At 46.6% G+C, this 23577-nt stretch overlaps 2 protein-coding genes across 6 annotated transcripts in view; one reads left to right on the top strand and one right to left on the bottom strand.

The window, feature by feature from the left end:
* Nucleotides 1-1194, bottom strand: part of LOC133044536 (filensin-like) — a 37633-nt gene extending 36439 nt beyond the window's left edge. For both annotated transcript variants that reach the window (XM_061125918.1, XM_061125917.1), the window contains exon 1: nt 595-1194. In XM_061125918.1, coding sequence (XP_060981901.1) covers nt 595-1101 — 507 coding nt within the window. In that variant the 5' untranslated portion in view covers nt 1102-1194. The remainder of the gene's footprint in view (nt 1-594) is intronic.
* LOC133044539 (non-histone chromosomal protein HMG-17-like) lies at nt 165-23556 on the top strand. 4 transcript variants are annotated; one of them, XR_009689980.1, is made up of 3 exons: nt 207-277; nt 21005-21110; nt 21367-23556. XR_009689980.1 is itself a non-coding variant. In XM_061125920.1 (2 exons), exon 2 carries the CDS (start codon nt 20020-20022, stop codon nt 20284-20286), a length of 267 nt encoding a protein of 88 aa, XP_060981903.1. In that variant the 5' UTR covers nt 165-277; nt 20019; the 3' UTR covers nt 20287-20597. The 4 variants fall into 4 exon arrangements, 2 of the variants coding, with proteins under 2 accessions (XP_060981903.1, XP_060981904.1); XR_009689981.1 differs by lacking the exon at nt 207-277 and adding an exon at nt 20135-20266; XM_061125920.1 differs by lacking the exons at nt 21005-21110; nt 21367-23556 and adding an exon at nt 20019-20597 and having other exon boundaries at nt 165-277.
* Nucleotides 23557-23577: the final 21 nt, after the last annotated feature.

Here is a 23577-nt window from a genome sequence, read left to right as displayed (position 1 = left end):
CTGCAGCATCCAGCTTATTTCAGCAAAGAAACAGAACTAGGTCTTATGAGAGCTGTCAGAGAGACAGGGACGCGGCTCCTTTAACAGTGGCCAGCGAGGGGGAGGGGGCGTCGCCTGCAGAGAACTAGCCCGAAAGGGGGCGCGGCTCCTTTAAGAAGCGGCCAGTCCACTGAGCAGAGGCCCCAGAACCGCAGGAAAAGGCGAGGTCGCTTTCGAAGCTGTAGCACCGCCTGGAGAGCCCTGATTCCTAGAAGCCGGCATCTTCGCCTGAATTCAGGTGCGAGGTGTCGGGAGCGGCCATTACATCAACCGCCACGTGTGGGCCTCTCAGCGGGTGTGGGGGTGATGACCCCGCCCCCGGCCCCTGCCTTGGAACAGACCGGGGCGCCCAAGTCCCGGCCCCTTGCCCTGCCCCCGGACCGGCTCGGGCCCTCCCGGCCCTTCGGGAAAGCACCCCCTCCCGCCGGGCCCCAGACTTGCAATCAGCTCCCTCCGGCCATTGTCTGCGGGGTGCGGGGCGCCGGCTGGGGTGGACGCCCCGGACTGTGGGCCCCTCCCCTCACCTGCGGCCGCCCGGGCCCGCCCTAAGCGCACCTGGAGTGACGGTTGGGGTGGGGAGGGCGCGGATTCTTCCCGGGAGAACAACAGCCGGAGAACACCGCGGCCATAGCCCCTTCCCAGAGCCGGGAGCCGCAGACAAGGGCCCGAGGGCACCCAGACTCCCGGGCGCGTCTTCCCAGGACCTTTGGGCGCGCAGGAACCCGCACCCGACCGGCGAGTCGGCGGGCAGATAGGGAGGCAGGTCGGCTGGAGGTTCCTGGCGTCTGCAGGCCCCCAGCGCGCAGACCCAACTGGCGGCTCTAACGGACGCTCTGGTTCTGGCGCTGCCGGTACTGCCACGGGCCTGCCGCTTGGGTCCAAACCGTCCTCGGCACGCAGCTCTCCTCCTCCAGGAGCAGACCCCCGCGACCCGCCCCCCACCCCCCGCCGCTGCCGTTCCGCCCACTGCAGCTCCTTGGTGACCGCGGTGACACCCAGACGCATGCACCTACCCAACCTTTCCGGCGAGAAAGACATCCCCACGCGTGTACCCACACTCATCCACAGATGCCCGCATGCATGCGTGATCACACACACACACACTCGCGCTCTCTCTCGCTCTTCCTGGGGCTCAGCCCCATGGAGCCACCAAACACCCAGACCAACGGCAGCCTGGAGAGAGGCTTGGGTGCAGCGTCCCCTTCCCCTACCCTCTTCCCGGCCCCCAGGCGAGCTGCATCCGCCCCGCGGTGCGCCCAGGTGGCTTTCTTAAAGGGAAAGTTCCATCAGCCTCTTGAGGCTCTGTGCCGCCGCGAGTCTGCCTTCCCCGCGGATCTGCTCCTAGCTCCTCCTGAGCTTGTTGTGTTTTGGTTTTGGGCAGGCGGGGGACAAGAATTTGGTGAAAGTTTGGAGAGTGAAGAAGGCTTGGGAGACCTAGCCAAATCCTTCCCCTCTCCGAGCAGCTCCCCGGCCTCCCTGCCCACCCCCGCCACCCCCGCCACCCCCGCCAACCCTGCCATTCTCATCCCCACCCATGGCCGACTTCTCAGGCTCCTCCTCCCAGGGAATAAATTTACCAGTTGCTCCAAGCTTTCCAAAGATTGGGCCCCATGAACCTCTGGGAGTGGACTCCACAAAGGAGCCCACTGCTCTGCCTCATCCTCGCTGCCCTCCAGCTGGGGCCCTTGGAGGAAGTAGATGTCTCCCCTTGGGCTAGGCTGGAATGAAGCCAGAAAGGCCTGGGGCACTTGGGGTACTGGGGCTGGAGTTAGCCTGCCAGGCCCCCGCCTTCTGCAACTGCCTCCACCCTAGAGAGAAGTCTGAGCGAATTCCATTCCCTTTGGATCAGTGCCTCTGGGGACTGTGGGCACAGCTGGGTAAGGCCTGGGAACTGGAGGGCTTGGGGGTCCTTTCTCCACTGACCCTCTCACTGGTTTGGTCAAAGCTACACTGCCTCGGGTGCTATCCTTGGGCTGGGAAGATCCCCTGGAAGAGGGCATGGCAATCCGCTCTAGTATTCTTGCCTAGAGAATGCCATGTATGGAGGAGCCTGGTGGGCGACAGTCCTTAGGGTTACAAAGAGTCGGACACTACTGAAATGACTCAGCATGCACAGGGGTTGTTGTATTACAAGGGCTGCAGACACCAACCTGGGCCCCCTGTTCTCACCCTGGGGAGACATGCGGAGGTTCCAATCCTAGCTAAAGGAGATTTTGCCAAAGGTAGCCTTTGGCAAAGGCTGAGCCTCAGTTTGCTGTTCTACAAAATAAACAAAACACATTGCTCCAGGCTGCCTCTAAGCAGAAAAGCTTGGCAGTTGGTGGAAAGGGGCTCCCATATTTGCTTGTCTTGAGGCCACCAGCTTTCAAGGAGAAGGGCCAGTTAGTACTGGCTGTCAGGGGACTATTGTCGCCCCGTCATGTGCTCAGGAAAGGGACCAGTCTCTTCTCTGCACCCTGAGTCTGTCCTCACTGTTGTCTGCCCAGGAAACCAGTTTTCTTTGATCCCTGGGATAGTCAGCCTCCAAGAAGCTGATTCACACATGACAAACTCAAACAAGATCAGTTGACAAGTGAGATTCCACTTGATTAATTTACAGAGGCTCTAAGCAAGAAAGCAGGTATCAGGCATAGACACTTCCTGTCGAGGAGCACCAGTCCATTCCACCAGGCTTCTCCAGGGCCCAACCACTCAGAACTTACAACCTATTCACTTTAGAGGCTTGGTCAGAACCGGGAAGATTTGGAGACGTTCTTCTCATCAGCAAGATTATTTTTGTTTTAACTCTGTCCCCTGTCTTGCAGGTTTGTGATTTGTGTTCTGCAGCTTGTTTGTGATTTGTGTTCTACGAACGAACCGCAGGTGTCTCACGTGTGCGCGTCCTCTTCCTGACTGTGGCTCCCATGCCCCCCGCCCTTGCGGACTTGTCTAGATGGATCTGTGTTTGGGGGGGAGTGACTGTGCATTGAAGCAGCTCTGGGTCTCAGTGTGCGTGTGTGCCCAACTTTGGGGACTGGGCCCCTGTGGTCCAAGCCTCCCTCCCTCTGCCTCTCCTGCTGGGACATAAATGATCTTTCTGGTCTCTCCCTCCCTCCCTCCCGCTGGGGCTTGTCATAAAGGGCCACTACACAGGGAAGACAGGATGGAGGCTGCTGGAAGGTCCTCCATGGAGTGGAGGAGGGTGGGACAATGGCCTCCATTCCCCTTGAAGGGGTAGACTGGGGCTGGGGGTCTCTGAGAAGAGAGCACTGCATGTCAGTGAAGCTTCTGGGACCAACGTGGCCACCCCACTCTAAGGGCTCCACGTGAAGTGGGGGTGGGGAGTGGGCTGGGGTTGGAAGAAGCAAAGGGGAGGAGTACTCAGGACTCAGCCCTGAGTCAGGGAGAAGGTGCATTTGGGATGAATCCCAGGACAGGGAGACAGTCTCACACTTTCTCCCTGGGGATTTGGGAAAGTTGGAGATGTTGCCCACATGGGTTTTGCTAGAGTGATGACATCACACAAACTACATTTGCATACATACAGAGACTTATAGATCTGTGCATTTTACCCATTTTGATCTAGAAAGGGCTTCAAGCAGATGCACAATGAGGTGAGTACTGAGGAAAAGCTTAGGAGAAAGATTCTGGTTTGAAAAATTGCCTGTCTCCACGAGTCAGAGACTAAAGTGACTGTTTTCTTCCAACCAGGATAAGGCCCCAAGGGAGGCAGGTTTGGGCCTAGCTCAGGTCAGAGCCGAGATGGCTTCACCCCCACCGTGGCCTAGGCCTCTGGCCCACAGGATGGGAAGGGCATGGCCAGCCTGAGCCACCATGGGGAGAGGAGGGGGATCAGGCCAGAGGACAGAGGGGAAGACCGGTGGGGTCAGACATCTCGCTGGCTGGCTTCTTCCTGGGCAGGGCAGCAAGAGGACAGGCAGCAGCTGGGCCCCACCCACTGTGGTCTAAGGCATGTCTCAGGAGCCTCCCGTTGCAGTGCTATTTCCTGGGAGGGCTGGGTCCACATCAGATGCTCTGGTGCTGACTGGTCTCACTTGTCAGCATCAGCCCGAAGAAGCAAGGCCTCTGTCGGGCAGCACAGAGTGTGCTTAGGTGTGTGTCTGGTGGGATGTGGGATCAGGTCAGGGTGGGCTACTTCTGGAAGGCACTGTAGGAGCTGGCAACACGGGGCAGTTGGTGGAGGGGTGCTGGGGGGCCCTGTGAAGAAGTTGGGGGAGGCTGGACATAGCTTTGAGTTACAGCCTGGCCTGACCAGGCTTGAAGCCCCGGCCTCAGGAGCTGCAGAAACCCACCTGGGCTCTGCTCTTAGATTCTTCCTCCCTTGGATGCCTAGTGGTCAGTGCCTAGCACCTTCCCTATCCTGTCCCAGTGCAAGGGAGGATCTAGGTTGGTTCCAGATCCAAGAGCTGCTTCTGGGGCTCCATGTGCCCTTCAGGCCATCCTGCTGTGCTTACTCTGGCCCTGGCCCAAGGGTCAGCATGAGCCAGTGACAGGAATCAGAGCAGGGGCCCATGCTGGATCTCAGCAGCTGACGGTAAAATTAGAAGGAGAGATGGGAAACATTGACTTTGGCCTGTCTGGGGTACAGCCTTGATGTCCAGAGCATTCAGTGTTCAGATTTCTAAATACCTTAGAGCTCTCAAAATCCAGGATTCCCAATGCCAAAGGTGCCAGAGTTCTGAACACCACAGGGAACCCAAAGCCTAGAGTTCCCAGCACCCAGAGGCCCTAAATGCCCAGAGCACCTCATGTCTAGATCTCTGGGGTTCCTAACATTTAGCACTCAGAGTGCCAATTCACTGGAAAGGAATCTGGAGTGGGGGGAGTGCTGGCCCTGTTGACCCAGGTCCCTTCAGTGACTGGCATTGCCTGAGGAGTGGCCATCACAGAAGCTGGGCCAGGGGTGGTGCTGGAAGGAGAAGCGATGCTTCCTTGATGCTCTCATCCTGTCCTGAAGTGGGATGGAGACTGGTGACCTTTTCTCCAGTCCCTCCCCACCCCAGGTCACAGGACCTGTGTAAGTGAATGGCCACTAACTCTCCACGTGTGAATGCACATCTGCTCTGTGCTGGAGACTGTGCTGACTTCTAGGAACTCAGCCTTGAGAGGAAAGGAACTCCTGTTCCCTATATGGGAACGCGACCATGTGCCTGTGTCCCCTGTCGGGGTGAGACAGCCTGTCTCTGAGGCCCACGTGTAGTCAAGGGCTCGGCTATGAGAAGGAAGGGCTGCTGGCCTGCGAGAGTGTGGCTGTCAGGCTGTGAGCACAGACAGTCAGCAAGTTGATGGGTCTGACTATGTCTCCCCATTAGGCCATCTCTGCCTCGCTGCTTTCTTAAGGGGTGGAGGGAAGGCCCCTATTCCGTCGGATCGGGCCTCCCTGCGAGGAGCAGGAGGCTAGTCCTGGGCTAGAGTCTGACACCCAGAACTATCCTGTCGAGGGATGAGAGATTCCTCCCACTGCCCCTGCCCCCGCTGAACCCAGAGCCTCCTTGGATTGGGAGGAGTGGCTATAAGTGGAGCAGCCAACATCAAAAATGGCCATCCACCCTGGGGGAAATCCTGAGACACCACCCCCTCCTCCCAGTCCAGCCCACCCAGCTGGCTGACCTGGAGCCTGGGTAAGGCTCCTGTCTGACTTCACCTCCCCAGGTCCTGTCTGAGTAACCCTTTCAGACCACGAGGAGGACAAAGCCATGATGTGCCTGCCAATGATGACATCACAGGGAGCTCTGACATGATGCAGAGAGACACCGGGCCCCAAGTGGGGGGTGTCTGGCGGCCCAAGAGTGTAAATCTCTGTCTGCTGGCAGCATCCCACAACTCCCAGCAGCTGAGGATGGCGAGGCTGGGTAAGATTTACTGGGGGGCCTGCCATACCAGTCTCCCCCACATGCCTTATAGCCTCCTACCCCTGGGCTAGCTCAGGGAGCAGACTGGGATCAGGCTGGAAGAGGGGAAGGGGTCAGCTGGGGCTGGCTGAGCTCCAGGGCAGCCAGCCAGAGTCAGGGAGCCCTGGCAGACCCCCAGAAAGGGGGTGGGAGGCGTCCCCAAGACAGCCATGGCTGCCTGCATTCTTATCCCAGGAGTTCTACTTGATAGCCAGGTAAACTGGAACCTCGCTTTCCTCAAATATTCCTCAAGAGAAGACTATCAATAGTGGCTACCAATCACAGTACTGTTGTGAGGATTAAATAGGGTGAAGTAGGCACGGAAGAGGGCCTGGTACATAGTAAGTGCTCATCCTCCTTCCTAGGGAAGGCCAGGATCCTATCAGGGGCCCACCTGGCCCAGGAGCAGCTCCTGGCTGGCCTGAGCCTTGCTGGGGTTTCCAGAATCTGTGCAGCCCCATCCCCACCCCAGCCCAGTCTGCGCTTGACTGCAGACTCCCCAGGAATCCTGGGCTTCCTGACAGGGTTTCTTCCAGCAGCCTGCACTGGCATCTTGGAGCCCTGGTGCCCTCTGGTGACAAAATCCATCCTCGGCCGTTACAGCCTATCCTTAGGGCACGTCTGTCCAAACAAGTGCTGTCTTTATGCCTTCCTCACAGCATGTTTCCAAGGTGGCAACTATCCCCATTTTCTAGAACTGAGGCTCTGGCAGGTTAAATCATGTGTCCAAGGTGAAAGAACTAATAAGAGGTAGAACCTGAGCTTGAACACAGGTTGGCCAGTCTCCAAAACCTGTGCTCTCACCCTGTGAACAACATACACACATGGTCATGTGGTGACCCAGTCAAAGTTTCATGTGCCGTACTGATAATTGGAGTGCAGTGATCTTGAGTGTGTGTGCACTGAAATTCTTCAGCTGTGAATACAAACTCGTGTGACTTGGTGCTGAGCACAGTGAGGTTGGATGTTCGACTACGGAGACGTTTTGCGTGGCTGTATGATTGTATTGTGTGAGTGTAACCGTAGTTAGGCTGGTCGTTTGTGTTGTGTGAAGTTAGCCATGGCAAAGTGCAGCTGTGTGTGTGTGTGTGTGTGTGTGTGTGTGTGTGTGTGTGTGACTGTTGTGGAGGGGTATGTGGGGGAAGCTGACCAAGGGCCCTGAGTCCCCAGCACCCCTGGCCTCTGTGGCCCCAGCACTGTCTGTGCTCACCGTGACACTCCTGATGGGTGGCTCCACAAGCCTGATACACTCCCTTGGGCCTCCCTGTTCTTAATCCTCCCCTCTCCCCTACTTTTTTTGGAGGAAGTAAGGCAAATAGTGCTGCCAGTGGGATTGGCTTTCAGTTTTTCTGTAGTATATTTGTGAACATTTTATTTGTGAGCATTTTATAAACCTTTGAGTGATAACTCCATTAAAAATCATTAAAAAACAACAACAAAAAAATAAACAGAGCTATTCCAATTCTTTCATTTGAATTCAAGTGCCAGTTCTTATTCATTCTCCAGGTCTTGTTCACAGATCACTGGGGGTCTCCAAGACCTTTCCAGGGGATCTACAAGCCAGAATGATGTTCATGATACTGCTGCATTGTTCTTTGCCATTTTCACTTGGTTGATGTTTGCAGTGATGACAGAGCAGCAACGGGTAGAGCTGCTGGCACCCAAATAGGAATCAGGGCAGGGCTCCCAACTGTATGAGCAGTCTCAGTCTCTCTCTCTCTTTTTTCTGCCACTGTGCGAGCTCAGTACAGAAAAAGAAGAAAAGGCTGATTTTGCTGTTGATAAAACAACAAAATTATAAATTTTATTAAATCTCGACTCTTGAGGACATCTTTTCAACATTTCGTGTGACAAGGGGAAACCGTGCATGTAGAAGTATGATAGTCACCTCCAGGAAAAACACGCAAAACGATTGAGCAGTGAGTCGAAAGTCACTTTTCTCACTGGCTGGCTACTTTCCCTTAAAAGAGTACATGACAAAAATAGTTACTCAGACTTGAGTTTTTGGCATGATTTTCTCAAGTGAATGAAATGAGCCTGTCACTTCAAGGGGGAAAAAAAAAAAAAACTATTGGTGTTTGTGGCCAGTGATACAATTAGAGCTTTCAAGTGAAAATTAGAGTTTGGGAAACTTCCATCTGCTACCGTGAGTTTGAAAGCTTCCCAAGTTTGATGAGATTGGTAATGACGTTAATGAATGTACAGGATTTTTTTTGTTTGTTTGGATTTTTGTTTTGTTGTTTGGTTGGTTGTTGGTTATTATATGTAATGAGATGTGTCAACATTTGGAAGACCTGATAACTAACTCAGTGAACCAATATTTTCCGAATGATCAGGGTACGAGTTACAGAAACACGCACAGATAAAAGAGCCATTCAAAAGCAAGACAGACCAATGGATTTTAATAGAATATAATCAGTTTATTGATATAGTTTCAGATTCCACACTGTCACTAATGTTTAAGAAATGACATCTGTTGAGTTTTGGTGTAGTATCAAAGACGAATAGCCACAGCAAACTAAAAGACTATAGATGTTATTTAGTGGCTCAGTCGTGTTCAACTCTTTTGTGAACTTTTTTAGACTGTAGCCCTCTAGGCTCCTCTGTCCATGGGATTCTCCAGGCAAGAATACTGAAATGGGTTGCCATTTCCTTGTCCAGGGAATCTTCCCAACCGAGGGATCGAACCAGTGTCTTCTGCATTGGCAGGTGGATTCTTTACTGCTGAGCCCCCTGGGAGGCCCGAAAAGGATATTAACTTCTCTCTTTCCCAACTACATATATTGTGAGGCTGAGTTTCCTTCACATCTTGCAACCAAAACCACTTAGTGCAACAGATTGAATAGAAAAGTAGGTATGAGAATCCGTATGAATAAATATGCATATCAATAGATAAAACTCAAACAAAAATTTTTGTGTCCTCAATTAAAAAAAAAAAACTTTTTATATTTAAGTGTGACCAATTAACAATGTTGTGATTGTTTCAGGTGGACAGCAAAGGGACTCAGCCATAGATGTATACTATCCATTCTCCCCCAAACTCCCCTCCCATCCCGGCTGCCACACAGCATTAAGCAGATTTCCCTGTGCTATACAGTGAAAGAACGTGTTAATCACTTAGTCATGTCCAACTCTGCGACCCAGTGGACTGTAGCCTTCCAGGCTTCTCTATCCATGGGATTCTCTAGGCAAGAATACTGAAGTGGGTTGCCATACCCTCCTCCAGGGGATCTTCCAGACCCAGGGACTGAACCTGGGTTTCTTCCATTGCAGGCATCAGATTCTTTACCATCTGAGCCACACACCTTTAAGGTGCGATACAGGAAGGTCCTCAATTACTTAAAGGTTCCTAAGACGAAAAAGCTTAAAAACCACTGAATTAGAGTTTTACTTAAAAAAGGACAAAACTGTGTTTAAAAACTTGCTAAGAAACAAGATCTTATTTGTCCCTATAATAATAATGATTACATAAAACGATGAGGCGTTAGCTAATGCTACAATGGCTATCACATTGCAATATATAGATGTATCAAATTAATATGTGGTCCCCTTAAATGTACACAGTGTTATATGTTAATTATATCTCATTATTTTTAAAGGAGACTTTATTTTTTCTTGTCATTATTAATGTACTATTAGAGAAAAAACTTATTTTACTGCTTCCATCACAAGGCAAAGAAGTCACAGGTTTTCCTCATTTTCACAATAGGCCTAGTGGCATTTTCTCTCCCTTGTGGAATGTTCACCTTGTCACCTTCGCCCTGTACAGCCTGGTCTTCCTTCATGAGAAGAAAAATTGATCCCTCAGTAGCTCCTGCCTTCAGAAGCGGTGACATCGGCCAGTTGTCTGGCTGGGTTGTTTATAATTACTGGCACACCTTCTCATCCCATCTCTCCTGTTTCTAAAGACCCTTTTAAAAAAGCGATTATTTGTTAAGGACTGTGTTAACTTCAAGCCAAAAAGAAAGTGAAGTTTACTATATATGAAGGATGTTAAGATGTACTGCTGTACATTACTGTACCATAGTATTTCAGTTTTAACTTTGCATCTCTTAACAGCTTTCTCATCTGTCAACAGCTTTGGTTTTCTTAGAATCTTAAAATTCTGGATGAACTTTATTTTTTTTATTGTTTACAAACCTTTAAATGACCATATTTGTTTTTAGAATACTAGAGCCTGTCAGTGGCTTCATCATTTACCTTTTGAGGATCCCATAACTGATGGTAGAGTATGGTCTTATTTCTTCCCACTAGGACTACCAGTTGGAGAAGGCAATGGCACCCCACTCCAGTACTCTTGCCTGGAAAATCCCGTGGATGGAGGACCCTGGTAGGCTGCAGTCCATGGGGTCACTAAGAGTCGGACACGACTGAGCAACTTCCCTTTCACTTTTTACTTTCACGCATTGGAGAAGGAAATAGCAACCCACTCCAGTGCTCTTGCCTGGAGAATCCCAGGGACGGAGGAGCCTGGTGGGCTTCCGTCTATGGGGTCGCACAGAGTCGGACACAACTGAAGTGACTTAGCAGCAGCAGTGTTAACTTTATATTTATTTTCTCATTTAATCCTCACAATGATTCTACAGGCTAGAAACTATGATTCTCATTTTATAGTTAAGAAAACTCAACCTCAGAAAGGTTAGGAGAAGCCTCTAGGAATGGAAATGACTAGAAAGCCCTTTTAATTCATACATTCAAAAAGCTGCCCAGCTGAATTTTGGTACTTGAACAATTGTTATTAGTAATAAATTACCACTGAAGGGAGACACGAGCACAGATCCGCACCCAAACCCTGAGGATGTTTGGGTCCTGGCCCATGAGAACCCCGTGCTGAGAGCATGTCTGAGCCCTGCTGATGATGTCTTGTCTGGACTGTTTCCAGAAGCTTTACGGTTTCCAGAAGCTTTACGCTGAGCCTTCACCCCCACCTCACCCCCACATTCTCTCCAGTGGTCTCTCTGAGACCTCACCTGGGGCAACATGCTTGAGCTCCTCACTGCATGCTGTATGCCTGGGCCCTGTGATCCACCATCACACCAGAACTTCACTCCTGGAGTTGAGATCTGGGTGGGTTCAGACTCCAATGGCACCTTCTAGGCAGCAGCAGCAGAAGTGGGGGCTGGAGGGTGAGGGGAGTGGGTACAGACGGAGTGTGAGCCGAGAGAAGCAGGCATGGAGAGGAGCCTTGGGCTCTCGGCCCCCGGCCACAGCCAGGAATGTTCCCAGACAGTGCTGACCTCTCACCCCAGCCCTCTTCAGCTCAGGATCCACAGCCCCACCACTCCCACTTCAAGGACCAGCAGCCGCCTCTGGAGCAACTGGGGCATCACTATAGCAACCAGGCCAGACAGGATGGGAGTGGGTTGGGGCTGCTTTAAAGTCTTTTATTGCTTCAGAATATAGGCCTGCTCCTCTCATTGTGGTCATGTTCAGGGGCCCTGAGGACTTGGGGGTCCAGACCAGCAGGGACCATCCGCTCCCCACTGTGTCTCTCAACTCAGGGAAGGAAGTTTCTGTGGTCTCAGTCAGGGACTTGCCAGCACAGTCCAGGAGGAAATTCAGGCTCTCTGTCCGGGCCTGCCCCACCCCAGCACTCTGGACGCTGGTGAGCATCTCCTCTGGGCATTCTGGTGGCAGAGCTGGAAGGGAGGCAGGGAGGGGCTGACCCCTTGCTTCTGCCCCTCTGGGCTGAGATGCATTAGGGATAGGACCTTATCAACTGAGTACCTGATGGGAGGAGTAGAGGAGTGTCTGCTCGAGGTGGGGCTGCTCAGGGCTCGGTGACCTGGACAGAGCCTTGTGCAGGTAATTATCTGTCAGACTGGATCTAACCTCCTTACCCTCGGACCTTTAACCTCCCCACCCCTAAGTCTAATGCAGAGGTGAGCGGGGGAGGGCCTTGACAGGTCTGCAGTGACCCATGCAGCGTCACCAGCTGTGGCCCCGTGGGGTCAGGCTTCTCTGCATCCCTATCTCTGTGAGTCTGTCTGTTTCTGGGACTCCTCTGCCCACCTGGCCTTGTGTGGTGCCTCTGTGTTTTGGTCTCCCCGACTCCACGTGTATTTCGGGCCTTGTCTTTGTGAAGAGCTCTGAGGCCCTGACTCCCTGAAACCCTGGGGGGTTGACAGACGGGCACAGACACCACTAGGAAATGGGCTGCACAGACCTCAGTGACAGGGCCGTGAGAGACAGCAAGTCTTTGGAGACACAGACTGGTAGGTGACACGAGGCCTTAGACAGCACAGGGTCTCGGTGGCAGCGCATTGCAGGTGGCCCAGGGTTGAGGGACGTTGGGCTGTTCGTACTTGACACACAGATTGGGTGACTCTGAGTGTGTGGCTAACACAGGGTCTGGTGACTCAGAGCGATTCAAAGCGAGTTCTTGGGCAGCCGAGTGACAGCAGTGGGTCTTGACTAGGGCAGCCGGTCCGTCCCCTGCGGGGACACTTGGCTGTGTGTGGACACAGCTTCGGTCGTCACATCTGAGGGGAAGGTGTGCTATTAGCATGTAGCGTGTAGAGCCAGCATGTTCCTCCACAGTCCTCAAGGACCTAAGTGTGGCGGCCTACTCTGACACCTGACTGCCAAGCTGAAATCCTAGCTCCTGCCCTCTGCGACTCTGGGTGAGTCTTCTTATGTCTAGCGTGGAGTACCCAGGCGGTACCCTTATGGAGTGTTGGGACTGCTGAGCTGACTCTTGTCAAGTGTTTGGAATTGGGCCTGGCACAGAGTAGGTGTGTTTTTTGATCAGGCCTGGAGAGAACAGGGCAGGTTTAAATTCAGTGACTCAGACGTTCTCTCCCTTTCTCGTTACAGTTTCTACTTCAGACAGGCTTCTTTCATCTCAGGAAACCACATGGCCAAAAGTGTTCCTGTCTTATAGTTACTGACCAGGGTTCTTGGCCTTCCTTGTGGGTCAGTCCCTAAGTCGTGTGCGACTCTTCAACCCCATGGATTGCAGCACGCCAGGCTTCCGTATCCTTCACTATCTCCTGCAGTTTGCTTAAACTCACATCCATTGAGTTGGTGATGCCATCCAACCATCTCATCCTCCAGTGTCCCTTCTCCTGACCTCACTCTCCTGCCCTCATTAGGGTCTTATCCAATGAATCGGCCCTTCACATTAGTTGGCCAAAGTAATGACCTTCCTTACTCAATAAATAATAAGAGGCCAGACAAGAAATTCAGGCAAGGACTTTACTGGGGCTTCTACTGCATCAAGGGGAAACAAAAACAAATGTTTCCCTTGCTGGCTCGCTGAGTGGGGAGGGCAAGTTGGTTCCGTATATGGGGTGAAGTGAGGGCTGTGTCCAGGGGTTGGGCCATAGGGGTGGCTTGGGTGGTTTGCCCACCCAAAGGTTCTGTTGAGTGCAGGTGGCATGTGGAACACCCTGCTTTTGTTCCTGACCCCCGCTTTTGTTCCCAGGTCTTTGGAAGTGGCAGTTGGGTTTCTGGCCTTTTTATATCTTGTCCATAATTTGCCCTAACTGCATGTGCATGGTTATTCCTCGTGCCTTATTGTTTCTTTGTATTTTTGTTGCTTGAGGAATGTTTGTCCAGATGTAAGTATTGCAGCAAAGGGTCCAAGGTCCCAGGTCTCAGCTAGTCTCTTCATGTCATGCAGGTATAGTTATTTCTGAGGAAAAGAGACTAATACCTATACATCCCAAAGAAATGTCTCTGATTGGCTAAGCCTGGATCACCTGACCATCCACGTCTTGCAGAACACCACATAAATAGATTAACTCTTCTATTCTTCAAGAGGACTTCCCTGGTGGCTCAGCAGTAAAGTATCTGCCTGCAATTCAGGAGACCAAGATTTGATCCTTGGGTTAGGAAAATCTCCTGGAGAAGGAAATGGCAACCCACTCCAGTACTCTTGCCTGGGAAATCCCATGGACAGAGGATCCTGGAGGGCAATAGTTCATAAGATCACAAACAGTCAGACACAAGTTAGCGACTAAACAACAACAACCACAATTTTTTCATGGCAACTCTCCAGAGTAGAACACTTACTTTCCTCTTTTAACAGCTAAGGAAACTGATGCCCAGTGGTTCAGTAACTTGCAAACCCAAAAGTGGATTAAGGCAGTTTGGTTTAAAAAGATGCACCCTTCCTTCACAGCAACCATCTTCAATGTTTATATTTAGATATATCAGATTTTATTTTAAAATGTGCAATAAGAAGCAACATTGTATTTGTTCATAAGATGCAATCACAGAAGCATTTTCATTACAAAGAATTGCTCGTTTTTCTTTTTCTAAGATAAAGCAATTGCATTAGTCATTAGTCATCTGGTTTTTTGAGTGGGCTAATGAGAGAATGATTGTGCTTTTCTTGGTGAGAGGAAACAAGAAGAGCTTGTCCTGGGGTGAAGGGTGTGGTAGGAGGGAGGAAGGGACCTTGGTGATGAGCAGAACTAAGTCTAGATAGAATCTGTCCTGGTCCTGAGATAGGACTGCCATGTTGACAGATTCTTTATTTGGATGATAACCCAAGGCAGGACTCAATCTTTCAACTGTTCCTGAAGCACCGATAGGGATATGGCACAGTCAAATCAATAATTCACTAGTAACACATCTGCTGTCAGTTGTACACATCTTGAGGGAAAGAATGCCTGCATTTGGAGAGCTATCTTGCCCTAGGGCCAAGGGTGCGAGATGAGGGACATAGACAGATAGGTGTGCTACTTACATCCTTATTCATGTCACCTAATGCTTCTTAGGTGCTTAGCATAAGGAATAACCAGATGAAAGCACGTGAGTGCGTTGAAGAGGAAGAGGAAGTTCCCTTGGGGAATTTGGCTTCAGAGGTGAGGTTATAGTGCTCTCTAGTGGACACCTTGTGAATTTACACAATATCAGACTGGATGCAGCAAATTGGTTTCTGCTTTTTGTTTTTTTTTTCAACCAAGGGGTTTGTCTCCAGAGTGTGTGGGAAGCAGTCCCATAAGAAACACTGTGTGTGTGTGTGTGTGTGTGTGTGTGTGTGTGTGTATGTTGGGAGCTATGAAGCTTTGCCTAACTTCACCATGCAGAAATCAGGAAATGGTTAGAGAAGAAAGATGTGGGAGTAGTTGATGGCAATAACCCAAAGATTTTATTTATTTATTTATTTTGATTGATAGTTGCCATTTTAATTGATTTAATTGAAATCGATTTGGCATAAAGGAGTGCACAGAAAATTATTAACAGTGACCTCAAAGGTTTTTTTTTTTTAAGATTTCATTTTTTAAATTCTTTTTATTTTTCCCAATTATTTTTTATTAGTTGGAGGCTAATTACTTTACAATATTGTAGTGGTTTTTGCCATACATTGACATGAATCAGCCATGGATTTACATGTGTCCCCATCCCGAACCTCCCACCTCCCTCCCCATCCCATCCCTCTGGGTCATCCCAGTGCACCAACCCTGCACACTTGTCTCATGCATCCAACCTGGACTGGTAATCTGTTTTACATTTGATAATATACATGTTTTGATGCTGTTCTCTCAGATCATCCCACCCTCGCCTTCTCCCATAGAGTACAAAAGTCTGTTCTATACATCTGTGTGTCTTTTTCTGTCTAATGATAACCCTATATGGGTTATCTTTCTAAATTCCATATATATATGGAATTCCATATATATATATATATGCATTAGTATACTGTATTAGTGTTTATCTTTCTGGCTTACTTCACTCTGTATAATGGGCTCCAGTTTCATCCATCTCATTAGAACTGATCCAAATGTATTCTTTTTAATGGCTGAGTAATATTCCATTGTGTATATGCACCATAGCTTTCTTATCCATTCGTCTGCTGATGGGCATCTAGGTTGCTTCCATGTCCTGGCAATTATAAACAGTGCTGCAATGAATATTGGGGTACATGTGTCTCTTTCAGTTCTGGTTTCCTCGGTGTGTATGCCCAGGAGTGGGATTGCTGGGTCATATGGCAGTTCTGTTTTCAGTTATGTTAAGGAATCTCCACACTGTTCTCCATTGTGGCTGTACTAGTTTGCATTCCCACCAACAGTGTAAGAGGGTTCCCTTTTCTCCACACCCTTTCCAGCATTTATTGCTTGTAGACTTTTGGATAGCAGCCATCCTGACTGGCGTGTAATGGTACCTCACTGTGGTTTTGATTTTCATTTCTCTGATAATGAGTGATGTTGAGCATCTTTTCATGTGTTTGTTAGCCATCTGCATGTCTTCCTTGGAGAAATGTCTGTTTAGTTCTTTGGCCCATTTTTTGATTGGGTCATTTATTTTTCTGGAATTGAGCTGCAGGCATTGCTGGTATATTTTTGAGATTAATTATTTGTCCTTTGCTTCATTTGCTATTATTTTCTCCCATTCTGAAGGCTATCTTTTCACCTTGCTTATAGTTTCCTTCATTGTGCAAAACTTTTAAGTTTAATTAGATCCCATTTGCTTATTTTTGCTTTTATTCCCATTACACTTGGAGGTGAATCATAGAAGACCCTGCTGTGATTTGTTGGAGAGTGTCTTGCCTATGTTTTCCTTGAGGAGTTATATAGTTTCTGGTTTTACATTTAGAACTTTAATCCATTTTGAGTTTATTTATGTGTGTGGTGTTAGAATGTTTTCTAGATTCATTCTTTTACAAGTGGTTGACCAGTTTTCCCAGCACCACTTGTTAAAGAAATTTTCTTTTCTCCATTGTATATTCTTGCCTCCTTTGTCAAAAATATGTTGTCCATAGGTGCATGGATTTATCTCTGGGTTTTCTATTTTGTTCCATTGGTCTATATTTCTGTCTTTGTGCCAATACCATACTGTCTTGATGACTGTGGCTTTGTAGTAGAGCCTAAAGTCAGGCAGGTTGATTCCTCCAGTTCCATTCTTCTTTCTCAAGATTGCTTTGGCTATTCAAGGTTTTTTGTATTTCCATACAAAATTGTGAAATTATTTGTTCTAGTTCTGTGAAAATTATCGATGGTAGCTTGATAGGGATTGCATTGAATCTGTAGATTGCAATTTCACTATATTGATTCTTCTGATCCATGAACATGGTATATTTCTCCATAATCCATAATTCAGTTCTTAAAGAAACATAGCTCCAGCTGCTCCAAAAAATCTTTTCAGTCTTGCTCCCCCCAAAGAACTTAGATCCTCCTCTTCTGTAGTGAAACTCCTACCCCTAATGGATTTCCTGTGCTGTTAAAAGTAGCTGGAATTATTTAAAAAATAATGAGCATCTTTTAAAAAGCAAAACACTGATGATTCCTCAAAGGAAAAAAAGAAATCTGTTTTGTTAACTAGTAGCCAGATACATTGATACAGATATAGACTCTACATTTTTAAAAAATTTTAATTAGGGTAAAACATAACATAAAGTTTACTGTCTCATTATTTTTAAGTGTACAGTTCATTAGTGTTAAGTATATTCATATTGTTGTGCAACCAATCTCAAAATTTGCAAAACTGAAACTCTATACTCATAAAGCAACTCCCTATTTCCTCTTCCCACACAGCCCTTAATAGAACAATCATTCTATTTTTTGTTTCTATGGCTTTGACTACTCTGTGAAGTGAAGTGAAAGTCGTTCAGTCATGTCCAACTCTTCGCGACCCCATGGACTATAAATTCTCCAGGCCAGAATACTGGAGTAGGTAGCCTTTCCCTTCTTCAGTGGATCTTCCCAACCCAGGGATTGAATCCAGGTGTCCCATATTGCAGGTGGATTCTTTAACAGCTGAGCCACAAGGGAAGCCAAGATTACTGGAGTGGGTTGCCTATCCCTTCTCCAGTGGATCTTCCCAACCCAGGAATCGAACCAAGGTCTCCTGCATAGCAGGTGGATTCTTTACCAACTGAGCTATGAAGGAAACCCAAAATTTAATAGAATTTTAAAATTTAGTTTAATTTCCCCCCTCTATTGCGATATAATGGATATGTAGCACTGAATAATTTAAAGTTGTACAGCATAGTAACTTCACAAACATGTACTGTGAAATGATTACCACAGTAAGTTTAGTTAAATTTCACTGCCTCAGATAGTTTAAAAAAAACGTTTTTTCCCTTGAGAAATTCTAGTCTCTTGCTGCTGCTGCTGCTGCTAAGTCACGTCAGTCGTGTTCGACTCTGTGTGACCCCATAGACGGCAGCCCACCAGGCTCCCGTCCCTGGGATTCTCCAGGCAAGAACACTAGAGTCGGTTGCCATTTCCTCTCTAGTCTCTTGGCAGCCTTCAAACATGCCACAGAGCAGCGTTAACTATAGTCACCCTGTTGTCCACTACATGCCCAGTACTCGTTATCTTACAACTAGGATGTGTGCCTTTTGACCACCTTCATTCAATTCCCCCACCTTTTCCTTCCTTTTTAAAGCTGAACAATAGTTCAGCCATATACCACATTTTATCCCTTCACAGACTCCAAGCTTTTGAGATATACAAAGTCTTTCCAAGGCTGAAGAGATATAAGGCTGTTTCAGTGGCTAGGTAACAGCTGCTGAATGTGGTTTCTGTATAAAAGAATGAAGGATCAGGATCTCTGCCAGCTCACCTAAACAACCAGAAGCTTTCATCTCTGCTTTCAAAAATTCTGTTTATTTAAACTGAAGAAACAATGTGCAATTGAGATTTAGTTTTAATGAGAGAGGGAAAAAGCTATGGTACTTGCTAGAAATTATGAATAATTATTCTTTTAGAAAATTTAAAAGTGCTAACCAATAAAGAAAAGGTAAGATTACCCTTTATGCTCAAAAACTGGATTTTTCTGTGAAATTTTAGTAAGTGGAATTAAGTTGCTGAGACTTATAGAAATTCTGCCAAATATGTTTTAAAAGGTATTGACTCAAGGTGAAATAAGCTCTATATCCATCCAAACTGCAAATGGTTCTAATTTTCTCTTTTGATTTGCAATCTTACTGAATACTTTTAAAGGGAACACCTAAAGTGATTTAATTGTCAAAGTACTAAAATGTTGATCTGTACCCTTTTGTTAAGCAATCTGTGGGAGAAGATTGGCTGGAGGTTTCAGAAAACAGATTTTGGTGTTGAATGTAAGAGAGTCCCTCCTCTAACATCAACATTTAAAAAATATAATCTGAAATGTGTGAAAGCTGTTTCAACAGTAACCAAGACAGAATTTCAGATATGTAAATCCAACTAATAAATACCTTTAGCTTGAACATTCAAAATATTGATGTTTGATTCACCACATTCACAAATTATAAAAAAAAAAAAAAATCACGTGACAGTTTCAATAGATATAGAAAAAGCACTTGATAACATTTAATATATATTCATGAAAACTCCTAACAAACTAAGAATAGAATGACATTTCCTTAGCTTGATAAAAGCTGTTTACAAAAGCCCTGTAGCAATCAACAAAACTTTCCTTTTGAGATTGGAACAAGACATGGATGCCTGCAATCATCACTTCTATTCAGCACTGTCCTTGAGGTCATAGTCTGTGATGTATGAAAAGGGAAAAAAATGAAAAGATAAAGGACTGGAAAGGAACAAACAAAACTGGCATTACTTGCAGACCCTATGATTTTAGGTATTTAAAAACCTTAAATAATGTAAAGATAAATAATTAAAACAGCACAGTTCTAGATATGAAACCAGCATTAACAAAATTAATTTTATTTCTACATTCCAGTAAGAAACCAAAAATTGAAATAAAAAATTCACAATGGCATTAAAAAAATGAAGTCCTAGGAATAAGTCTACCAAAATATGCACAAGACCTCTTCAGGGAAAATGGTAAAACTCTAATGATAGACATTACAGAAGATCAAAGTAGTTTATGTGGTGCCGAAATGAGCACTGCAGAAGATCTAGAGAGATAGAAAGTTTTATTTATGGATTGGAAGAGTAATATATTTAGTCTCTTCAAATAGATTTATAGATTCAATGCAATCCCAAAGAAAATGCCAGCATAACAAGCATATGGTAAAATATTTGTGGGAATGTAATTGGATAAGAATTACTAATAACAGGGACAATGAAGAAGAGGGAAGAGTGATCTGTGGACTAAACAAAACCTGTACATAACAGCATCCCTGTGTGTCTAACACCATTATGTGTTACCATTATGCTCATTATGCCCATTATGTGTGTCTACCAGTATGCCCAAGAGAAAGACTGAAGCGGATGATACAGGAGATAAAACCAAGGTGAAGGACAAACCACAGAGAAGATCTACAAGGTTATCTGCTAAACCTGTTCCTCCAAAGCCAGATCCCAAGCCTAAAAAGGCACTTGCAAAGAAGAAAGAGAAGGCACCCAAAGGGAAAAAGAGTGATGCTAGCAAGGATGGGAATAACCCTACAAAAAATCGAGCTGCCAAAACAGACAAGACGCAGAAAGCTGAAGGTGCTGGAGATACCAAGTGAAGTTTCATGATTCCATCCTATTCCTGTTTCCACTCCCATTCTACTTCCACTCTTATCACCATCTCTGTACTCCTCTCCTCAGCTCCATTCTCCATCCCTATAGATCCTTCTTTCTATCTTTATTCTCATTCTGATCCATATCATATCCTCAGACTCTATCCCATCCCCATCTCTATCTTGTCTTCATTCCATCTGCATCTCCATCTTAATTTTTGCCTTCAGTTTCATTCATCTTTATCATCAGTTCCTGCTTCTTCCAGGGTTTATATTCTACCCTTTTCCAATGCCCATCCTTGGTGATGGTGAATCTGTCTTTATTGCCATCTCCATCTTATTTGCAATGCACACCATCCCTACTCTTTTTTTAAAAATAATTTATAAATTTCTTTCCTTATTTTTGATTGTGCTACGTCTTCGTTGCTGCTCACAGGTTTTCTCTAGTTGCAGGGACTACTCTTCATTGCGGTACATTGTGGTGGCCTCTCTTGTTGTGGAACCCAGGCTCTAAGTACATGGGCTCAGTAGTTGTGGCACATAGATTTAGTTCCACAGCACGAGGCGTATTCCCAGACCAGGGATCAAGTCTGTGTCCTCTGCATCGGTGGGCAGATTCTTATCTACTGTATCACCAGGGAAGTCCATTGTCCCTGTTCTTTTTTTTTTCTTTTTCATTGTCCCTATTCTTATACATTTCCTTCCCATCATCTCTTCCTCCAAGGTGAAAATTGAGGAAGATTCATGAAGAAATCTAAAAGTTCAATGGAATGTTGGGGACTATGAGAGTTGATGATCCCTCCATATAAAGTTTTCTCCTCAGTGTCCAGGTGAGAAACTTCAAAAGAAATCACTCAAGTTAGATTTCAGATAGAACTTCTCCACTGTTCATGGTGTATTTAGTTCAGGGTAGGGACCAGGATAGGAAGTTGGAGGGAGTAGAGGAGAGTTAAGGCATTCTCAAAGTGATGTGGAGACAAGTCAGAGAACAAAAGAGGCAGAAGAGACAGATGTGTATGGAGTAAGACATCTCAAGTCCAACTTAATCTGAACCTCTTCCCCATTCCCTTCCCCTCTCTCCCACAGGTCATGCTGTGATACAAGGAATTCGAAGTGGAAAAAGTGAAAGTGTTAATCGCTCAGTCGTGTCCGACTCTTTGCAACCCCATGGGCTGTAGCCTACCATGCTCCACTGTCCATGGGATTCTCCAGGCAAGAATACTGGAATGGGTTGCCATTTCCTTCTTCAGGGGATCTGCCCAACCCAGGAATTGAACCTGGGTCTCCTGCATTGCAGGCAGATTCTTTACCAACTGAGCTATGAGGGAAGCCTAGAACATTACCTATGCTAACTGTGCTTCTTCACTCTTCCTTTTGATTCTTTGTTTTGATTTCTGGTCAAGTCTGCCTGTGAATTGTCTAGTTTGTCTTTTGAGCTGTGCCCCTTTCCATAGCTGGTCCATGAAGGGAGGGCACCAGACCTCTAGGCCAGGCTGACTTGCATTCCCGACAATCTGTTAATACTAGAAGTTAATCAGGAAATTCCCTGGCTATCCAGTGGCTAGGACTCTGTACTGTCACTACCAAGGGCCCAGGTTCAATCCCTGGTGGGAGAACCAAGATCCTACAAGCCGTGAAGCAGAAAAATAAAAATAAAAATAAAAAACCCAACAAGAACAAAAACAGAATTTAATTGTGCCAGTGTGATGAGTTTCTCTCAGAGGTAGCAGCAAAGTCAGGAATCTAGTTTTATGATTGACATTTGGTAATCTCTGCCAAGGGATGATGAGGTCTCTCTGTTGGGTGAGAGATGATAGAGATTGTTTGGGAGACCCAGGTTTGACCCCAAAGTCAGGAAGATTCCTTGGAGAAGGGAATGGCACTCACTCCAGTATTCTTGCCTGAAGAATTCCATGGACATAGGAGCCTGGTGGGCTACAGTTCTTGGGGTCACAAAGAGTCCAACATGACTGAGTGACTAACACGTCTTCAGCTATCTATTACCAAATAACAAAAATCACCTAGAATAGACTGTTGAGAAACTGAACCAAATCTATTACGTCATTTATGAGGCATGTTACTTCCTACAAGGTCATGTTGGAGTCTGACTTTTTTTTATTTCAATGGATACATTTGTATTAATTTACCTCTCTCTTCCTCTTCAAAATAATATGAACAAGACTCTAATGTATTAGAGATGTTGAGCTGTAATACAGGGCTAAGGAGTCTCTACACTTGAAAGTATTTACATGGAAACAAAATGGGATTACAGTTTTAATGTTTCTCATTACATGATTGGTTTAAGAAAATTTGTATTAATTTTTGAAATAATGACCATGTCAGTGACTAATAATAATGATCACTATTTTGTTACTGGTTTTATGTTGTGTTTAATAGTTAGTGAGACATCTAAGTATTATCAACCTTTATTCCTGGTAATTTATTACTGATTTGTCATGATACTCAGTACCCCTTTGCAGAGATAGTTGTCAAAAATCAAGTTGCTTGATGAGTGAAAGAAAAGATCTAAAAGGAATTGAAAACAATAGAACACATTTGTATCTGTTTGGCTTTTAAATGGGCGCTAAAGTTGGACTGTGAAGAAAGCTGAGTGCTGAAAAATTGATGCTTTTGAACTGTGGTGTTGGAGAAGACTCTTGAGAGTCCCTTGGACTGCAAGGAGATCCAACCAGTCCATCCTAAAGGAGATCAGTCCTGGGTGTTCGTTGGAAGGACTGATGTTGAAGCTGAAACTCCAGTACTTTGGCCACCTCATGCGAAGAGTTGACTCATTGGAAAAGACCCTGATGCTGGCAGGGATTGGGGGCAGGAGGAGAAGGGGACGACAGAGGTTGAGATGGTTGGATGGCATCACCGACTCGATGAACATGAGTTTGAGTAAACTTCGGGAGCTGGTGATGGACAGGGAGGCCTGGCGTGCTGCGATTCATGCATGGGTCGCAAAGAGTCGCACACGACTGAGCGCCTGAACTGAACTGAACTGAATATTACAAAATGGAAATGAGATGAGAGACAATAAATTCTTCTGAGATAGACACATACCCTCTCTTATGTATGTGTCTTTGTGTGTGTGTCATGTTTGATATGCCTATTTTTTTTTAATTGGAGTAAAATTGCTTTACAGTTTTCTGTTCGTTTCTGCCATACACCAAAGCAACTCAGCCATAATTATAAATATATTACCTCCTTCTTGACTTGTATAAGTTTTTGATGTATATGAGAATAGAATGTATTTAATGAACTTCTTCCTTAAGCCTAAATAGATATGGTATTTTT

The sequence above is a fragment of the Dama dama genome, chromosome 23 (genome assembly GCF_033118175.1).
Source record: "Dama dama isolate Ldn47 chromosome 23, ASM3311817v1, whole genome shotgun sequence".
Taxonomy (NCBI): Eukaryota; Metazoa; Chordata; class Mammalia; order Artiodactyla; family Cervidae; genus Dama; species Dama dama.
This window is presented reverse-complemented; position numbering and strand designations above follow the sequence as displayed.